This window comes from Piliocolobus tephrosceles, chromosome 5, assembly GCF_002776525.5.
Source record: "Piliocolobus tephrosceles isolate RC106 chromosome 5, ASM277652v3, whole genome shotgun sequence".
In the NCBI taxonomy this organism is placed as follows: Eukaryota; Metazoa; Chordata; class Mammalia; order Primates; family Cercopithecidae; genus Piliocolobus; species Piliocolobus tephrosceles.
In genome coordinates this window covers 127,009,044-127,029,021 of record NC_045438.1, presented here as the reverse complement: position 1 = coordinate 127,029,021, position 19,978 = coordinate 127,009,044, and the positions used below count along the sequence as shown (strand labels likewise).

General features: G+C 54.3%; 2 protein-coding genes across 6 annotated transcripts in view; both read right to left on the bottom strand.

The window, feature by feature from the left end:
* TFEB (transcription factor EB) overlaps positions 1–14,287 on the bottom strand; it is a 53,011-nt gene extending 38,724 nt beyond the window's left edge. The window contains exon 1 of one of the 5 annotated variants that reach the window (XM_023212783.2): positions 14,019–14,287. The gene's annotated coding sequence lies outside the window, so the exon portion shown is untranslated. Of the gene's footprint in view, positions 1–1,700; positions 1,820–2,196; positions 2,344–11,325; positions 12,827–13,569; positions 13,591–14,018 lie in introns of those variants that run through there. The other 4 variants (XM_023212782.1, XM_023212777.1, XM_023212781.2 and 1 more) reach the window with 4 other exon arrangements.
* A 1,834-nt stretch (positions 14,288–16,121) lies between these two features.
* Positions 16,122–19,978, bottom strand: part of PGC (progastricsin) — a 10,493-nt gene continuing 6,636 nt past the window's right edge. Inside the window, exons 6-9 of the mRNA XM_023212784.2 lie at positions 19,707–19,826; positions 19,015–19,162; positions 17,134–17,232; positions 16,122–16,415 (exon numbers count right to left, since the gene is read on the bottom strand). Coding sequence (XP_023068552.1) covers positions 16,263–16,415; positions 17,134–17,232; positions 19,015–19,162; positions 19,707–19,826 — 520 coding nt within the window. The 3' untranslated portion in view covers positions 16,122–16,262. The remainder of the gene's footprint in view (positions 16,416–17,133; positions 17,233–19,014; positions 19,163–19,706; positions 19,827–19,978) is intronic.

Below are 19,978 nucleotides of genomic sequence, written 5' to 3'. Positions count from 1 at the left end.
TATTATTATTATTATTATTATTATTATTATTATTATTATTATTATTATTATTATTATTATTTTTGGAGGCAGAGTCTCCCTCCATCACCCAGGCTGGAATGCAGTGGTGTAATCTAGGCTCATTGCAACCTCCGCCTCCTGGGTTCAAGCAGTTCTCCCACCTCAGGCTCCCAAGAAGCTGGGATTACAGGCGTGTGCCACCACACCCAGCTAATTTTTTGTATTTTAGTAGAGATGGGGTTTCACCGTGTTGGCCAGGCTGGTCTAGAACTCCTGACCTCAGAGGATCCAGCCACCTCGGCCTCCCAAAGTGTTGGGATTACAGGCGTGAGCCACTGCACCTGGCTCCATTCCCTATATTAATTTAACTCTTTATAGCTGTGGGCTACTTTGATTACTTAATTGGAGGTGGCACAGAGGAAAGAGAGGGCTCCCTGGCCAGAGCCCAGAGGCTGCAAGGCCAGCCCTCATACCCCTCCCAGCAGACCCTCCATCCTCCTCCTCCCCCATACTTCTATTGGAACCCAGAAAAGGGGCAGGGATGTTGGTGAGGGGCCCACCTGTGGGCTGAGTGGACCATTCTGCCATTCTCCCTCACTGATGTCACTGCCCTGGAGCAAGTCACTGTAGCCCCTGTGCCTCCATGTCCCCATCTGCAAAATGGGAATGATGGCAGCATCCCCCTCATGGGGTGACTGTGAGGGTGAAGGGTCTGGCACAGGTGAAGTACTGGGCACAGTACCTGACATGGAATAAGGCCAGGTAAACATGAGCTCTTACTGTCATCCTCAGTTCCAGCTCAAACTTCCACCATCAAAAATGATCGTCAGGATCGTGGGCAGCTTTTTGCCATCTGCACACAAACATGCTATGTCCTGGTGAAATGTTAACCTGTGCAGGCGCTTAGTGGGTGGCAGGCTCTATTCTGAGCACTTCACGTGAGTAAAGTCTTTTACTCTTCAGAACTCACAAGCTGGGCACTATAACTGTCATCTCCATTTTACAGATGAGGAAGCACAGGAGGGTAAGTAACTTGCCAGCATCACGAAACTGCAAAACGGCAGGGCCAGGATTCAAGCAGGTGGATGTAGAGCATATGCCCTAGCCCCTAACGTAAATGGGTATTCACTGTGGCCTGGCCGGTGACATGCTAAGCACATCCTGCCCATGACCTTCTCACTAGACCCTCGAAACAAGCCTGGAGAGATGAGGAAACCGAGGCACAACTCTGGCTGACTCCTGATTTCCCATGCTGTCCATCCCACACTCCCAAGCTTGGCCACCTGCCTCCCCATTCTTTCCCCTACTCCAGCCTTGGCCGTGCTCAGAGACCCCCACCCCTCCCCAAAGACATCCCAATGCCAGTGCAGCCTGAGGGGCCTCATCCCTACCCACCCACCCCGCCAAAGACACCACACACATGCACACACACTCACACACATGCACACAGGCTCACACACATGCATGCACACACACACACGTATGCATACAGGCTCACACACATGCACACACTCACACATATGGTCTCACACATGCACACAGGCACACACACATGCACACACACGCTCACACACGCACACACTCACACATATGCTCTCACATGCACACACACATGCACACAGGCACACACACATGCACACACACACATGTTCACACACATGCACACATGCTCACACACATGCACGCGTGTGCTTTCATACCTTCAAGAGGGCAGCACCCTGGAAGGAGGCCCCTGGAATGCTCAGCTCCTCCAGGGGCCGGAGCCCAGGGCCACTCCCCAGCCCCAAGGCCGGGCCCAGTTTCCTCATTTCCCCCACCGCTGCTGTTTCTCACCCAGCCCCCTGCACCTCACCCCAGAGGAAGTTGCACAATCCCCTGGGAGCTGCAAATGTGGCCGAGGATTACTCACAGCACAGAGGGAACTGCGCCCCGACGGCCTCTCACACACTGCAGCCTACCCAACACAGACTGCTCCAATCTCACCCGACCGGCTCCACGCGCCCACAGAGCTCCTCTCATGGCCGCCCCGACCCCAGCCTGGCCTCGGAGGGCCCTAGACACCAAGATGGAGAGACACAGAGCAGCAAGAATTTTGCCCGAGTCCCAATCCTAACAGGTCCAGGGTAGGCCTAACCCTAACCCCAGCCCCGCTTCCTAGAGACATGTGTCCTTCTAGCCAGAAGTCCCACAGCTCACCATCTTCTTGACGGGCCACACACTTTCAGCCTTGGCTCTGGGCCTTCCCGGGGCCTCCAGACACCCAAGTCGAGGCCAAACTACAGCCCATCTTGACACGGAGCCTCAGACCAAGCAGAGCCCTGGGCAGCTCCGGGAGGATCCACACCACCACACACTTTCCACTTGTGCAGAAACTGTTCTTGCTACACATGCGAGTTCAGTGGTTCCTCAGCCCCCCAGCACTTTTCTAACAGCCTGCCAAAGAGATTGGGCAGAGATTTCACTTAGTGCTTCTTTCTGGTGGCCAAGGGATTCCCATCTTTGATAAGCGAATACCCTTTGTTAAGAAAAGTTAAGCTATTTGGTCATCTGCATCTCAGGGTGGATGAGTTTACTGGGCCCTTTCGTGAGTGCAGGTTTCAGGAAGGAAGGGGACAGCAGAGAGGAGATGAGGCAGGCCGTGGCTCCTGGAGAAGGTAGGAGATGCCAGCAATGTGAGGGAAGACCAGAACAGGGAGCCCAGAGAGGCCCAGGGAGGACTGACCCAGACTCTGGCCCAACCCTGGGCCTCCCTGGGCTGGCAAATTCTGCAAGGACACAAAGGATGAGTAGGAGCCAGGCCTGGGTGTGCACAGCCCCCAAGGAGGACCTCTGGCTCCCACTCTTTGCTGCCTGAGACCTGCAATGGGTCCTCAGATAAGGAACATGATAAATACCTCTTATCACCCCCACAACCTTGGACTCCCATCCAGCTAAGGGCAAAGTTGGAAATGCTTTTGTCCTGGGCCCCAAGGCTCCCAGAGAACCCCTCATTTCTGCAGCCCTCATCAAAAGGCTGGGGCCCGCAGGGACTGTGGGGGAAGCAGCCCACAGCCCCTGCAGCAGCACAAACCAGGACTGAGGCTCACAGCTGTCACCTGATGCCTCCAGCTTGGTGGACAGGGAACACAATCAAGGAAGAAGGTCCAGCGCTGAAAAGTCCTGGCTCTACTGGAACGCAACAGCCACAAGGCCCCTTTGCAGGGACGCCTCCCAAAACACCTGTACATTCACCATCTCCCACATCCTGACAAGAGCCCCATGAGGGGGAGGGGCAGCAACCCTTGCTACCCATTTTTCATATTCCAAGGAGGCTGAGTCTCAAATCACTTAAGTGACTTCCTTGAGGCCATGCAGCAAGTGTATGGCAAATCTGTTTCCTGGCTCTTTTCCTAGATCAGAGTTTCTCAACCTCAACACCAGATACTCAGGGCCAGGTAATTAGTTATAGGGGCTGTCATGTGCATTTTAAGATGTTTAGTGGTATCCCTGGCCAATATCATCAGACATTGGCAAATGTCCCCTGGGGGGACAAAATCACCCCTAGTAGAGAACTACTGCCCTAGAAGCACTTAAAAGATGGGCACCTGCCAATTCCAAATTGAAGAGTACACCTGCTGAGGGCTCTAGCCTGAGAGTCTCCCCCTCTCCTCTGCCAGATGTGCTAGGCAAGAAGGCCTGAAGGGTGGTGGGTACTCTGTGGGTTCAGTACCCTCTGGGAAGAGGCTTCTTAGCCCCAACAGTCACTGCCACTTAGCGGGTCTCCCCACAAGACCAGTATCACCTTCCAAGTCCCAAGCTACACGCCAACCCCCTTCCTGGCATTCAATATCACCCTGATCTTTCAACTGTTTTGCTCATATATTCCTATCAGTAAAAACTTTTGAGCACTCTCAATACATGCTTCTTTCCTTGCAAATTGCTCATATATACCCCGATGCATGAATATATTATAGATGTCAGCAAACATACCCAAAAATTGTATATTTTAAAAATGAGAATGAAGGCAGAGCGCAGTGGCTCACGCCTGTAATCCCAGCACTTTGAGAGGCTGAGGCGGGCGGATCACTAGGTCAGGAGATGGAGACCATCCTGGCTAACACGGTGAAACCCCATCTCTACTAAAAATACAAAAAAATTAGCTGGGTGAGGTGGCGGGCACCTGTAGTCCCAGCTACTCGGGAGACTGAGGCAGAAGAATGGTATGAACTTGGGAGGCGGAGCTTGCAGTGAGCCGAGATCGCACCACTGCACTCCAGCCCGGGCAACAGAGCAAGACTCTGTCTCAAAAAAAAAAAAAAAAATGAGAATGAAAATGCAATACACCACAATGAGACATGTTACACACTCACCATCACGGCAGAAATTAAACTGTCTAACAAGACCAAGTGTTGGTAAGGCTAAGGAGCAACAGGAACTCTATGGGCCACTTAGCAAGGAGTAAAGTAGTACAGTCACTTAACAAAATATTTACTAAAGTTGAAATATACATTAAAGGCCAGGCCCGGTGGCTCACGCCTGCAATCCCAGCACTTTGGGAGGCCGAGGTGGATGGATGACCTGAGATCAGGAGTTTAAGACCAGCCTGGCCAACATGGTAGAAGCCCAACTCTACTAAAAATACAAAAATTAGCTGGGCATGTTGGCGGGCACCTGTAATCCCAGCTACTTGGGAGGCTGAGGCAGGAGAATCGCTTGAGCCAGGGAGGTGGAGGTTGCAGTGAGCCAATATCGTTCCACTGCACTCCAGCCTGGGCAACACAGTGAGACTCCATATCAAAAAATAATAATAATAAATAAATAACTAATAAAAAGAAAAGAAAGAAAATTAACACACTATGGCTACACACAACATAAGTGACTCTCACAAATACACTGTTGGGTGGGAAAAGCATAATGTAAAAGAAGATGTCTAGTGCCATTCCATCTGTATTAAATTCAGAGTCAGGCAAAACTAAACTCGACGTAGGGATGCAAGCATAGGTGGTTACATGAGAAAAGAAGCAAGGAGCTGATTATCATACAGTCAGGATAGTGGTCACCTCTGGGAGTAGAGGGCACATGAGTTGATTTTGGTGTACAAGCTACATTCTGTTGTTTATTCACTTGGGTGATGGTTGCCTAGGGGTTCACTTTTTTTTTTTTTTTTTTTTTTTTTTTAGATAGAGTCTTGCTCTGTCACCCAGGCTGGAGTGCAGTGATACGATCTTGGCTCACTGCAACCTACGCCTCCCGGGTTCAAGTGATTATCCTGCCTCAGCCTCCCAAGTAGTTGGAATTACAAGCTCATGCCACCACACCTGGCTAATTTTTGTATTTTTAGTAGAGACGGGGTTTCACCATGTTGGCCAGGCTGGTCTGAAACCCCTGACCTTGTGATCGGCCCACGTCAGCCTCCCAAAGTGTTGGGATTACAGGTGTGAGCCACCACGCCCGGCCAGGGGTTCACTTTTATAATTATTTACTATATTATATGTGTATGTTTATGCTTTTTTAAGCAACTATGCTATATTTCACAATTTTAAAAGAAAGAAAAGGGTGAGATATAAGTAAATAGATATAGTATTTTCTTCCCATACCTAGTTTTGCAAAACACTATAATTAGATCCAAAGAAGTGGATGACAACCTATAGTTAGGCATAGGTCTGAAGTAGTGATAATACTTGGGCTGTCTAGGGAGGGTTCATTCCCCCCGCTGGCTCAGGCTGCTGGCTGCCCCTCAACCCACAGGAGCCAGCTACCCTAGCCTCTTTCACCTGCCACCCCGCCTTGGATGTCCCAGCCACCACACACCCCTTCCTGGCCATAGGTAGGGGGTTGCCTCAGGCTGGGCACCTTCGCAGCCACCTCCCCCTACCATGCACCATTCCGCTGGGCCCCTGACAGCAGGACTTGGAGGCTCACTGTGAGAAAGGTACTGGTGGGGCGGGCCCCAGTCATCCTTTGAACACATCAAAAGAAGGAAGGTGGCAGAGAAGGAAATAAAGATGAAGGAGAGAAGGGGAGACAAAGAGCAGGAGAGAGATAGTCCAAGGCTGCAAATGCTGTGGAACTAGATGGAGGCCCAGAGGGTGGCGGAGGGTGGCGGGGGGGGGAAAGGCTTGTGGTCGTGCGGTGGCTCACGCCTGTAATCTTAGCACTTTGGGAGGCTGAGCTGGGTGGATCACTTGAGCCCAGGAGTTTGAGACCAGCCTGAGCAACATGGTGAGACCCCATCTCTACAAAAAATTTTTTAAATTAGCCAGGTGTGGTGGCATGTGCCTATGGTCCCAGCTACTTGGGAAGCTAAGGTAAGAGGATCACTTGAGCCCAGAAGGTTGAGGCTATAGTGAGCCATGACTGTGCCACTGCACTCCAGCCTGGGCAACACAGTGAGATCCTGTCTCCAAACAAACAAAAAAGAAGGTTCTGGAATTGGGGGGAACAGAGGCACTGCCCCTAGGTTCCAGGCCCAAGCATGGAGGCTCAGTCACAGGCAGGTCCAAAGAGGCCTGAGTTGTCGGCCCTGATCCAGCACCACCTCTCCCCTTGGCCCCAGGGCTTCCAAGTGGCAGGTGGGTGGCTCAGAGCCTCCTTTCAAAGGTTCCAGCAGCCTCTAGTCCTCCTGGAAGGAGGGGCTTGTCCAGAACGGAACCTGCAGAGGTGACCCCCAGGTGAGAGGGCCCAGGAGCAGTAGAGTTGCCCTTCCCGGGGCCCAGAGGGTGGAAAGGGCTGAGGGCCTAAACCACGCTGAGTCAAGGTCTCTGTGCCAGCAAGAGGCCCAAGGAGAATGCTCTTCAGGGCAAAGGGCAGGTATCACCACGCTTATGTTGTTTAGTACGTTAGTCTACACTAGCTTCTCGCATTCTGCCCCCTGTGCCCTCTGGTTACTAAGATTCCCTGGCTAGGCCATCGGCGCTTTTCGGGAGAAGCTGTGATCTTGTTCCCACCCACCCTGCTTGGCCAGCCCAGTGCCAGGTACCTCTGATGTGCTCAGTACATGCCTGTTGACACTGAAGGCCTTGTGCTGCTGAATCCCTGGGCCTCGGGCCCCTCCTCTCGACAACATGGGGGCAGCGCCAGCTGCCCTCTAAGGCCCCCAGCTCTACGGCTCCAATTAGCCCCAAAGCAAGGCCAGCCAGCGCCGTCCTGGCAGGGCAGCAGAAAGTGCACCTGGCTAGAGCCAGGAGGGGACAAGAGGCAGCAGGGGGTGGACAGTATAGTGTGTCACCTCCTGGCCACTCTGCACCCCTCAGGGACTGTGGGGGGCCGCGGCAGGTGCTGTCCTCAACGCAATTATAAACAAGCCAAAGGACAGGCTGTGACTTCCCTTGGCAAACAGGAGAAAACAAACCGGAGCCCCACCCCACAGACCCACTGGTAGAACTCGGGGAGGGGGGTGGGGGGAGGTGCTGGCAGACTCTCTGTGGGGAGGAACAGACTGTGAGCCCCACACCAGAAGGAAGCTGGGCCTGGATCACTGTGCGGGGAGGGAGACAAGGCAGAGGCAGAGGGCTCAGCACCTTGTGGACCTGTGGGCGAGGCCCCTGGGTGTCAGCTGGTGAAGCGCCTGCAGGGTAGACGGTAGACAGAGCATTTTTTGTGTGTCCACGTTTCTGGGCACACAATGGGGGCTCAATCTCATTCTCTTATCCATTCCACAAAGATTTATTGAGCAGCCACTATATACGAGGCTTTCTTCTAGGTGCTAGGGGTACAGCATGGACCAAAACACACCAAACCCCTCTTGCCAGTCACCAGAGGGCTGGCTGGCTCAGACGCCAATCTCATCCCCACTTCCGGCCCCACCTCGCCTCCCCTGCCGCAGGGCTGTGGGACCTGCCACCTCTCCTCACCTCCTACCAGGCTTCACCCCAACTCCCTCCAGTTTCCAAAGACAACTCCACCCTCCCTCCTTGCAGGGGCCAGCCCCCAGGCTCTCCCAACCATCCGCTCTCTCACAGCCCAGGATCTCCTGGAAGATGACAGAGACTCTACTACCTCCAGCAGGGGCCTTCCCTCTACCCTCCCTACATCTCTGGTCTGGGGGAGGAAAGGAGAAGGGAATAGCTTTTTTCTGTGTGTGTCTTTATCATTTTTATTGTCAACAAGAACTATGATTCAAGCTGGAATCAAATACTTGCCCTCCATGAGGTAGGAAAGTGAAAAATGTGAAGTATTTTAAGAGCCTCCCTTCAACAAAGTGAGGGTCCTCCCTGAACACCTCCCCAATTATTGCAACAATGCTACTTTAGCTCCAAGCACCTTCACAGCAGCTTCAGACCCTGACGCATGTTCTGAGGCCCCTCAGCTAGCGCCATCCTTGTTTGTCTGCCTCATCCTGCCTTCATCAACTAGTGCATAGTTTCAAGCGCTTGTCCCAGACAGTGGGACCAAGAGCTGCAAGGCCCGACAGTGGACAGTTTCATGGGAGGTGGGGACATGTGGAGAAAGGGGAAGGACTGACTGTAGAGGGGACACCAAATTGTCTCAGAAGTGGTCCGTGCCCCTGGGGACCTGCCTTCAAAAGGGGACAGGCCTACCAGTCCCGAAGTCAGAGACACATAACCCAGGAGAAGGGCGACTCTCACCTGGGTAGCTGTAAAGCGGCAGGGCCCAAAGCACTGGTTTTCCAGATGTGCTCTGGGGACCAGCAGCATTAGCATCACCAGAGGACTTGTCAGAAATTCAAATCCTAGACTGCATGGAATTTGCAGAAACACCGGGAGGGGCTCAGCATCTATGTTTAAACAATTCTTCCAGGGAGTTCTCAGGATGCCCAAATTTGAGAACCACTCCCCTAGAGCAAGGGCATCGGAATCATCCCAGAAAAAAAAAAAAAAAATTAAAGAATGATGCCTAGGCCCCTCCCCAAGAGATTCAGATGCAATGGTGTGGTCTAAGAGCTCTGCAGGTGATCATAATATCCAGCCAGGCTGCAGTAAGATAAAACAGTGACCCGGTCTCTTTGAAAGGTGTGCCCTGATGGAGGAAAAGATTTGCTTATAAGGAAAGAGCAAGGAAGGGCTAAGAGGAGGGAATATGAGCCACGGGTTTCTGGATGGAGAGTCTGGTGGAATTCCTGGAATAATCCCTATGGCACCACATCTTACTCTAGGACCACCGCTGTATGCCTAAGAGCCAACCAGGTGGCCTGTGTGGCCAGCAAGCAGGTGCTGGATCTTATGGGGCCAGGTGGCTATTTCCATAAGAAAGCTGGACAAAAGACCTCCTTTCTCCTACCTTAAGCCCACACTTAAGAGCCAGGAAGGAAAGCTGGTGATGACCCTGCCTGTTGCCTCTGCTCCTCTTGGCTCTCACCCAAGGCTTTCCCACCTCACAGCAAAGCATTTCCTGTGGGCATGAAAAGTCCCAGATGCTACTCTGTCACTGCAATTTTATCTCTGCCCTCAGTGGCATCACAGCCAAGGGGATCTGTATCTCTGGTGCAACGTGGAGGAGGGACAGATGGTAGGAGAGCAGGGGACAGCCACAGCTAGGAATGCGTGGTCAGTGGCCAGACCAGACACTACCCAGGGAAACCCAAGAGGCAGGGCAGGGGTGGTAGAGACACTGCAGGCATTGCCAAGCCCCCTGCACCGTCTTGTACAATGAGGAGAGCAGGCTGGTGTGGTGGGACAGAGAGCTGTGGGAAGCCCCATGTAAAGCATTACATCAGAGGACGTTAGACACATGAGGAGGCCTGTTTGCAACCCACAGGTCTTTATTCCTTCCCTAGAGCTATCCAGGCCTCTATTTCCTCACGTAAGAATGAGAAATAAATAACTCACTGAGTCATAAGAGTTCATTAGATGCTATTCTAAGTACCACATGTGCATCAACATCAGCATACTCAGCCCTCACTACAGCACTAGTAGGTGGGTGCGGCAAGAACCCTCACTTTTAAGGTGTGGAAACTGAGGCACAGTGGGGTTAAGCAGCTTGCCGAGGCTCACACTGTGTTAAGTGGCAGAGCTGTGCAAGCCATATAGCCTGGCCCCAGAGCCCATGCTCTCACCAACCCCCGGTCAGGTGACACTGGCCCAGTGCTCAATATATAGTGGCTATGGCTGTCCCAAGAAAAACTTCCTGTTTGCTTCCCCAGGACCAGTCTTCAGCTAAAACTCAATTCTGCGGACTGCAGCATCTCCCAAACACCCCTAACAACCCACCCCCATCACCCCTTCCTTTCTCTTCCTGTCTCTTCCTCCCCAGTGCCTTTGGGAAAGATTTGTAGAAGGTTTACTTTGGAGGGAATCCCACAGATGATCCAGATTAACAGATATGGAAACTGAGGCTGAACAGAGCAGAGACCTGCCCAGCCACACAGTCAGTGAGCGGCAGAGTGGGGGCTCTTGATTCCTGGTCCAGTGCTCTTATGACTTTCACTGCCGTCCCATTCTCACCCAGTGATCCCCACAGCCTCTTCTGCACATCTGATTAAACAAGGGCCTGCTGAGGGCTGCACTGTACGTTAATGGACATGGAGCGCATGGCACAAAGCTGGGCACCTAGGAGGCCATCGGTAAGGATGCCTCCTCCCTTCCTGGGCGTCTGGGGCTTCCAAAGAAGCCTAGGAAATCTTGCCTGAACCCGTCTCCTTCCCTGGCCAGTCAAGACAGGTTCCAGCCGGGGGTCCTTTGGTCACCCATGCTGGCAGCTCAGAAGAAAGGCCAGGAAACAGGTATGGTGCTCAGACAGGGCCTCCGCAAGTTCCTACCCTGCTTTTTTTTTTTTTTTTTTTCTCACACATATTCTTTTTTCAATTGAGTCCAGGTCTCGCTATGTTGCCCAGGCTGGTCTCAAACTCCTGAGCTCCAGCGATCCTCCCACCTAGACCTCCCAAAGATCTGCTTCGAGCAGGAAACCCTGGATAGAGGAAAGATGGTCCCTAGACCACCACACCCCACCTTTTAAGAGAGAACTCCTGGGAAACCCCTTGAAGAAGTGGTCTTCTTTAGGGACTGAGAACACAGACTTTGGAGTCAAATAGACCTAGGTTAAAATTCCAATCCTGTCACTTCCAGGCTGTGTGATTTTAAGTGACTTGCTTAACTTCTCTGAGTAAGTATAATGCAAACAGTAATTCCCACCTCACTGTAAAGAGTAAACACACAATAAATGTTGGCAACTATTGTGTAATAAATCTTATTATAATATTGTTCTAGTATAGCATAAAAGAAGAGATGAATATTCTATTAATATAATCTTGTTTTATTGTTACACTCTCACAGGCACACATTCACAATTCATCTATACCCACATTCCTAGACACTTTAACCACACACATAAACTCACAACCAGTACACAAACCCCACACCAACCCAGAAAACAACATCATGTACTCACCATGTACCAGACACTGCCGCACCCTTAGTCCTCACAACAGCCTGTGAGGTGGGTGTGTTTTCATCTCCCTCCTCTCAGATGAGGATCCACACTGCACATGTACATATGTTCACTGCGTCCTGGGATGCGGACATTTCTGGCAGCTCTGGGAACCATGAACTCCCTCCCTCTGATCAGAGGAGGCCAACCCAATTTTCATGGTCATCTCCAGGGCAGCCCCAAGCCGGGCCCCAAGTGCTGACTGACCTCCATCCCCAGGACAAAGGCCCAACCTGGTTTTCATGACAGCTGTGGTTGGGGAAACCCCTGTTGCCTGCAGAAACCGAGCTGACTTTGAAAAGGAAGAGAGAGAACCCAGGGGGTGGCTGGGCCACTCCCTGTGGGGGCAGGTGCTAAGTAACTCCATCAACTCTGGCTAATGATGCAATTACAGTCATAAACAGGGCCCCAGGAGGGCTCAGGGCCAAAAGCTAGACCCTCAAAGGGCAGCCAGGCTTGAGGGGTGGGAGTCCCCTTCCACCTACTTCTGAGCTTTCCAGAAACAGGCTGTTACGCGTGGGACCCTGGAAGGGCTCCTGCCTGCCCTGGCCCACTCCCTGCCCACCTCTGACTGTGAGTCACCAGGCCATTAGCCCGCAAAAGCCCAGCTAGCTCTCTCTGGATTCGGTGCCCACCTAGGGTGTCCCCTGTCCTGGCCCCTGAACTCCTTCCAGGGCACCCAGGACCAAGATACCTGGGTCCCCATTTGGCTCCGCCTCTCAGAGCTGAGTTGAGGACAAAATAACCCTGCAGTTGTAACAGGCCTTGTAAATGGTAAGCACCATTGGCTTCCCTCGGGGAGAAGCAGAGCATGTCGTCACCCAAACAGCCCTGCCCTTCATTTACACCCTCTGGCTCCCAGCTCTCCAGGCCTCGCAGCCAGGAGGCAGACGGAAAGAAGGGAGCCAGGCGAGTTGCCCATGGTCCTGGGGCTGGGGACACCGGCATGGTGAAAGCACACCATCAGGTTAGCAGGCAGGGACCTCAAGGCAGCTGACCCTTCCCGTTCCTCTGCCTCTGCTGGCGGGCCAGGAACTACTGCTGGCTGTCCCTCCCCTGACAGTGCGCTCCTTGAGGGGAGGGCCTGAGGACTGTCTCCCAGTCGTGGCACCAAGAACTGCATTCTAACCGAGCGCCTCTGCATCTGGCCACCCAGGAGGAAACCAGAGACCAGCCTCCCACCTCATCTCCAGCTGCCCAACAGTGCCATGTCTGGGCCAATGGAATCTCGGCCAGGGCGGGTGCAGGGGCCTGAGGCCACCACACCCTAGAGGTGTCGCTAGGAGCCTGCATCCTTTCACTGAGGGATGAAGCAGCCCCTCACTCGGGATGGGGGGAGGGCAGGGGATGGGAGCTGGGCAGTAATTAACCTGCACTTCCCCAGCGAACGCTAAGCCAAAAACTGCGCTCAAGTTGAGTGCAGAAGCTCCGCGCTGAACCGTCCCCGGAACAGACAGGCGAGAGAACGACGGCTGGAGCTAAGAGGGGTTTCGGGGGAAGGCGCAGCGGCCAGGGGCTGGCGGAGAATGGAGGGCTGGGGCCTGGGCCCAGCAGGGTTCGCGCAGACAAGCCCCGCCCCGGGCGCCCTCCCTTCCTCCCCCGGGGCGCGGGGCTGGGGCGCGCCAGGCGGCTGCGGCGCGAACCTGCTCGCGCAGCCCGGAGCAGCTCGGGGCAGCCGTGCGTGAAGCCGGAACCCCGCGCGGGGTGGGGGCCGAGGGGCGGGGGCCGAGTTGGCATCTGCCCTCTCCCTTCCAGGAGGCGAGCGGACGCGCTGGGCCAGAGCTGGTCGGGACAGCCCGGGGGTGGGCGGCGCGGACTTGGTGGATCGGGGGGAAGGGAGCGTGTTTTCCGGGATTCGGGATCGAGACGGGGGGAGGGGGAAACTCGGGGGGCGGGCAGGCGGCTGGGAACTCCGGGGGAGGCAGACAACGGGGCGCATGGAGGGAGCGCTCCGGGGTTGGTGTTCCCAGGGTCATGGAATAACCCACGGGGAAAAAGAGACTGCCCAGAGACTCGAGGGGACGAGGCCAGGGGCGGCTTCTTCAAGGGACCGAGCTGGAGGAAGGGACGGGAAGGGAGGGAGAGATGGTACTTCCACCCCCCCCCCCCCCCCCCCCCAGCCCCGCCCCCGGGGCGTGGCGCCACTCCGGCCCTCCCACTCCCCCGCTGGCCGGGCGAGACTCAGCCCCCGCAAACCTCCCCTACCTCCGACCCCCTCTCCGGCATCGTCTGCCCCAGCCGTGTCCGGTGGAGGGGGAGTGGGCGCGGGGCCAGCGCGTCCCTCAAACTTCTAGCAAGTTCACCATCACGCCTCCTGCCCCTTCAACTCCCAGCTCCGGGCCGGGAAGGCCATGCCCGCCCGGCCCCTCCCGCCCGGTTACATAAGGTCGCAGAGAAGCCGCCCCCGGCCCGCGCCTGAAGGGAGGGGCCGAGGGGGCTCCCGGCTTGGCGGGCAGCGCCGCTCGGGCCACGCGCTGGGCGCCCGGGGGCGGACGGACTGCGAGTGGGTGGCGGCGCGCACGGTCCTGCTTCCCTCTCCTGCCGGCATCCCCCACCCACCCACCTGTCTCCGGGACCCACGGGATAGGGGCCAGGGAGCCTGGGTCGGGGGTCCCGGGCCCGCCTCGCGCCCCTCGCCCCCTGGTCCCGCTCACCTCGCTATGAAGGTCAATCTGTCCGCCGCCCGCGCCCCGCGGCTCCGGCAACTTGTCCCAAGTTCGGGTGCCTGGCCCGCGAGCTGTGCCCGCCACCTGCTCCCAGGCTGCTCAGGCCCCGCGCCACCAGGGAGGCCCGCCCTGTCCGCCCTTCCCGCCGCCGTCGGCGCCGCGGCCGCTCCCTGCGTCCCGCCCGGGCCGCCGCCTCCGCTGTCACCGAGCCCCGCGCCGGGCGCCCGGGCTCCGGCTGTCACTCCGCGCACACTTCCCTCCGCTCCCGGCAGAGGGCAGCACCCGCCCCGCCTCCCAGCCGCTCGACCGCGGCGCCCACTGGGAAGCGTAGTTCTCGCTGCATTCCCTCTAGGCACGCCGGGATTTGTAGTCCCGCTCAGCAGACCAAAGCTTGCAGGAAAAGAGGCTCCTGACTCGGAACCTCTGTTCCACTTCTACTCCTTTGCAAGTTTTCTTTCTCCTCTCAGTAATGTCCCAAACCAGGGCTTACTACGATACATTCTGTAGCCTGTCCGACCCCCTAGAAGGAACGTGCAGCCGGCTGTCCTTCGGCAGTCTAAGATAGAGGGTCCCAGATGGTGTGCTGTTGCCATAGAAACTCCACCTGTGGCAAATTCCAGTTTCTCTTCAGGAGTAGGGTGCAAGATCTGGATCTTGCGCTTTTATCCCTGCCCCTGATCATAAGGGTCAAGGCCGGGGTGAGCCTGGCGAATGACAGGGTAAAATATGACTGTAGAAGGCAGCCTGCCCCCATTATGGGTTCTACATTCATGCCCCACTCACCAGCCGGAGCTTGCTGTCATGTTGCTGGACAGAAATTGTCTGATCTCCTTTCATGTCACCTTCCCTTGTTGGAAGTTCACAGGGCGCGGAGGCATCACTCTCTACTTTCTCCTCTTCCCCGCCCCTTTTTCCCTGTCTCCTCCCCCCGCCCATCCCCTGCTTTTCTTCTTCCCCCTCCTCTTTTTCGTCCTCCATCTCCTTCCCCACATACCACATTGCTCCTGGTTTCTGTATCTTTTGCTAAGAGGCTCCTGAGGAGGACAGGGATGAAGTCCAAAGGGACAAGATCCCTTGCTGAGTTGGTTAGAGCAAGTAGGCTCCATTTCTCTGTGACTCAAGTAGCTCTCCCTCTTCTCCACAGCTGAGAGGAACCCTTCTTCAAATATACATCCTGGGACATAGGGGTCTGGGTAAAAATACTATCAGCCTAACAGCCCTGGCCTTCTGAAGCCCCCCAAGAAATAGTTTCTGGCAGCATTGCCCTCCTCCCTAAAGGACCCCATGACTGTTACAAGTGCACACGGGCATCTAGAATTCCTCAGAAACTTCTAATTCAAATTTGATCAGCAGATGAGGAGACAGCCACCTAGACCTGGGGTGTGTTAGACCACTAATCACACTGCTAGTAGACATACATGTGGGTCCCAGTGTCACTGGGGTAGTTCTGGTGGTAGTTTGGTAAATCGGGTCAGCAGAGCATTTTATTTATTTATTTATTTATTTATTTATTTATTTATTTATTTATTTATTTTTTGAGACAGAGGTTCACTCTTGTTGCCCAGGCTGGCGTGCAATGGTTCAATCTTGGCCCACTGCAACTTCCTTCTCCTGGGTTCAAGTGATTCTCCTGCCTCAGTCTCCCAAGTAGCTAGGATTACAGGCATGTGCCACCATGCCTGGCTAATTTTGTATTTTTAGTAGAGACAAGGTTTCACCATGTTGATCAGGCTGGTCTCAAACTCCTCACCTCAAGTGATCCACCCACCTTGGCCTCTCAAAGTCCTGGGATTATAGGCGTGAGCCACCATGCCCAGCCAGCAGAGCATTTTAGGTTGTTAGAGTAGGGCCCTCTTTGCCTCTCACACAGGAACACTCTCCCGACCCTGCCCCCGGCCCACTCACCCATGATGGCGCTACCACTGTCTTCCCTTTCCAGGGGAAAAGTGTGAACTTTAAGTTCTGAGGGTTACAGAGCCCATCCCAAGCCATGCCTTAGGTCCCATTTCTCTTAGAATCACAGTGACCCACCAGGAAACCTCCCAGCCACTCAGGGAAAACTCCCTTCCAAAAACAACAGCATGACCAACATAAAGAAGAACTATTTATTATTAGAGAAAGTCCAGAGGCCGAAAAAGGAAGGCTGAATCCAGAGTGGAAAGACAGATACAATGCCCCAGGAGGGTGCAGGGCCAAGAGGAAGAGGGGAGCCCACGTGTCGAGGCACCAAGTCTAGGCAGCAGTGGCAAAGCCCACCCTGTTGTTGCTCAAGTCGTAGACAGAATAATAGGACCTGAGGAAGACATCCCCGAGGATCCACAGGGGCTGGCCATTCTGGGAGGACAGGTAGGTAGGCTCGACTCCCACGGTGCAGTAGCCGTTGTTCTGCTCAACACAGAAAGGCAGCACTCATTCATTGGTTCACACATGAGCTGGGTCCTGCTCAGCTCTGGACCCTGGACTGGAAGCCCAGGTACAGAGCTGAGGGAGCCAGGATCTCTGCCTTCAGTGCTCATAGGCCAGCTGAGCCACCAGAGCAGAGCTGGTGGGAGGATTTCTGGAACAGGTACATTCAGGCTGCGGTGGTCCTTAGCAGGGTCTCTTCTCCCCATGATGGGAAACTTCTCTTCCCACAGACCTCCCTCCTGCTCCCATCTTGGAGCAGATTAGCCTGGTGGTTAAACCTTGCAGCCAAACCAACTTGGATTCAAACCTTAGCTGTGTCACCTTGAATCAGTTACTCAACCTCTCTGAACCTCCAAGTTTTCATTTGTAAAACAGAAATGAGTATCTCCCTCATTAAATACTGTGACAATTAAATGGGATCATGAAGCAAAGTGCTTTGCACAGTGGTCTGTAAGTGCTCAACAAAGAGCCCAGTGCCTCTCCCCACTAATTAATAATAATTGATCATAGATGACAATCTTCCATTTCATAGCCTTGTTCCAGAGACAGGGGTTTAGAATCAATGAATGGGGAAGATAAATGAGTGCAGCATGGAGTCAGAAAATGGCACAAGGTAGGAGACCCAGCATTTCCGGCTCCCCAGCCCTTCCTCCCACCCCCAATCATGGTGGCTCAGCCTGCAGGGACCAGGACTTACACTGAGGATGTAGGAGGAGGGTGGCAGAGGGAACTCCACGCCATTGATGATGAAGGTCAGGGTGGGCAGCTTCTGGATGCTGTTACAGTCCACGAGAAACTGCAAGAGGAATCGGTCCCTGGTTAACTCATCTTCCCCCTGATAGCACCCACCAGCCCCATCATCTCGGCCCCTGGATCCCAGGCCTGAGCCCCGGACCCAAGCCCTAAGCCTGTTTTTGGACTAGAAAATGCAGCTCCAAGGGAAAGTCCTGTGTAGGTAATGCTGGCATTATACCCATGGACTCACAGAATGGGTGTGATTTAGAGTGATCCCAGAACCTCCCCACTCCTCTTGCCTCAATTTCCCATATTAGAGATTGAACCTCTCCTCTTTCTCTGCAAGTGTCTATATATATATATAGGCATGAGCCATGCTGCCCAGCCTGCAAGTGGCATTTTAAAACATGCAGATCTGGCCGGGCACAGTGGCTCATGCCTATAATCCCAATACTTTGGGAGGCCAAGGCAGGCAGATTATTTGAGTCCAGAAGTTCGAGACCAGCCTGGGTGACATGGCGAAACCCTGCCTCCACCAAAAATACAAAAATTAGCTGGGCATGATGGTGCACACCTGTAGTTCCAGCTACTCAGGAGGCTGAGGTGGGAGGATTACTTAAGCCCAGGAGGCGGAGCTTGCAGTGAGCCGATATTGTGTCACTGCACTCCAGCCTGGGTGACAGAGTGAGACTCTGTCTCAAAACAACAACAACAAAAACAAAAACACAGATGGCTGGGCATGGAGGCTCACGCTTGTAATCCCAGCACTTTGGGAGGCCAAGGCAGGCAGATCACTTGAGGTCAGGAGTTCAAGACCAGCCTGACCAATATGGTGAAACCTCATCCCTACTAAAAATACAAAAAAAATTAGCCAGGCGTGGTGATGTACGCCTGTAGTCCCAGCTACTCAGGAAGCTGAAGCAGGAGAATTGTTCGAACCCAGGAGGCAGAGGTTGCAGTGAGTCGAGATCACACCACTGCACTCCAGCCTCGGTGACAGAGACAGACTCCGTCTCAAAAAAAACAAAAAAAAGGAAAAACACAGATCTGCATAATGAGTACCCCACTGGTCTCCCAAAATTAAAATTAGTGGTAGTGGGCTCGGGTTACTTAGACAAACCCTTGGCTGGACTCAGGACAGACAGGCGCAGGGGAGTGCGGCCCTGTGGAGGTGAGGGAGGTGCGGATAAAGGGTCAGCCCTGGTTGCTCACATACTCAGCCCCACATTCCAATCATTTTGCTCTTATCCCAAAGTCCAGCAAGTGTTTCCTCTGTTTCTGCTGAGTGACTGCAGCTCAGAAGAAATTCCTGCCTAATAGTAACCTCCCACTCCCCTTTGGCGCAAGCAGCTGGCCCCACCTGAACAAGCCTCCAGGCCCCCATCCTGCCCCCAGCCCCAGTCGTCCCAGGTCCCCCTGCCTCCAGTGCCTTGGGCAGATAGAGGCATGGAGGTCAAGAGTTAGGCCTTTTGTTTTTTTGAAGCAGGGTCTTGTTTTGTCACCCAGGCTGGAGTGCAACGGTAAGATCATGGCTCACTGCAGCCTCCACCTCCTGGGCTCAAACAATCCTCCTACCTCAGCCTACCAAGTAGCTGGAACTACAGGTGCATGTCACCGCACCCAGCTAATTTTTGTATTTCTTGTAGAGATAGAGTCTCGCCATGTTGCCCAGGCTGGTCTCGCACTCCTGGGCTCAAAAGATCTGCCTGCCTCGGCCTCCCAAAGTGTTGGGATTACAGGCATGAGCCCAGTGCCCAGATGGCTACTCTTGTGTTCTCAGGAGAAATCATGAATGCCTCTGAACTAGCCTCCTGGGGAAGGGAGACACCCCCACCAGTCACACCTCTCCATACTCGTCCTCCTGGGCCCCGGTGGCCTGCAGAAGAGCGCTCATGTACTGCTGAGGCACAGTGAGCAGAGAGGTGCCTGTGTCCACGATGGCCTGGCAACCCTCAGAACACCAGCCGGAGGCCTGGCCGCCAATGAGAAACCTGTATGGGGAGAAGACGGGCAGCCTCAGGACTCCCCCAGTTCAGGGCAGCTGGGGCGGGCTTTCCTCACCGCTGTGGGACAAACAGCTGCAGCTACTTTCTTGAGAAATGTGAGGACCCTGCAAAGATCAATCCAGCTATTCCCCTGCATCACGCCATGGGACCTATTCCTCAAAAGTGTCAAGTAAGTTTCTAAAAACACTGAAAACCAGGGCCACTGATTCATTGTAAGGACTTTGAGCAAATGAGTCGTTAACACACCCTCGTTTCTAAACTGTGAGCCTATGATGGGGTTGGACTGCAGAGTCCCTAATGTTCGGGAGTCCAAGTCCTGCCCCTCCCTATGTTGTACACACCCACTCTCTTCTCCAGGCTGAGCTGGGCTTTGTCACTCCTGCAGAGGGCAGTTGCAGCTTTGTAGGAGTAAGCCTCAGGGGTCCTCTGCCCCATCCCAGAGCAGTGCCAGACTGTGTGTGTGTGTGACATGGCCTGGAAGCCCACTCCAAGGAAGTGCCACATCCCCAGGGCCCCACCACAGACTCACTCTTCAATGCCAATCTGCCAGTAGAGCTCCCGGGTGACAGGCGCCCAGTAGATCTGCCCCGTGTACAGGCTGCTATCCACACCCCCAAAGACAACTGCTCCCCCGCTGGAGCCCTGCTGGCTGCAGGAGAGAAAGGGAAGGGGAAGTCAGGGAGCACCAGGGAAAAGGGCTTCCCTCCTAAGCAGTCACCTCCACAGGGAAACAGCTCTTTCACTGCTCCAGACGGGGGCTCCCTGAGGACAGGACTGAGTCTCCCCTCAGCCTGGGGCTCC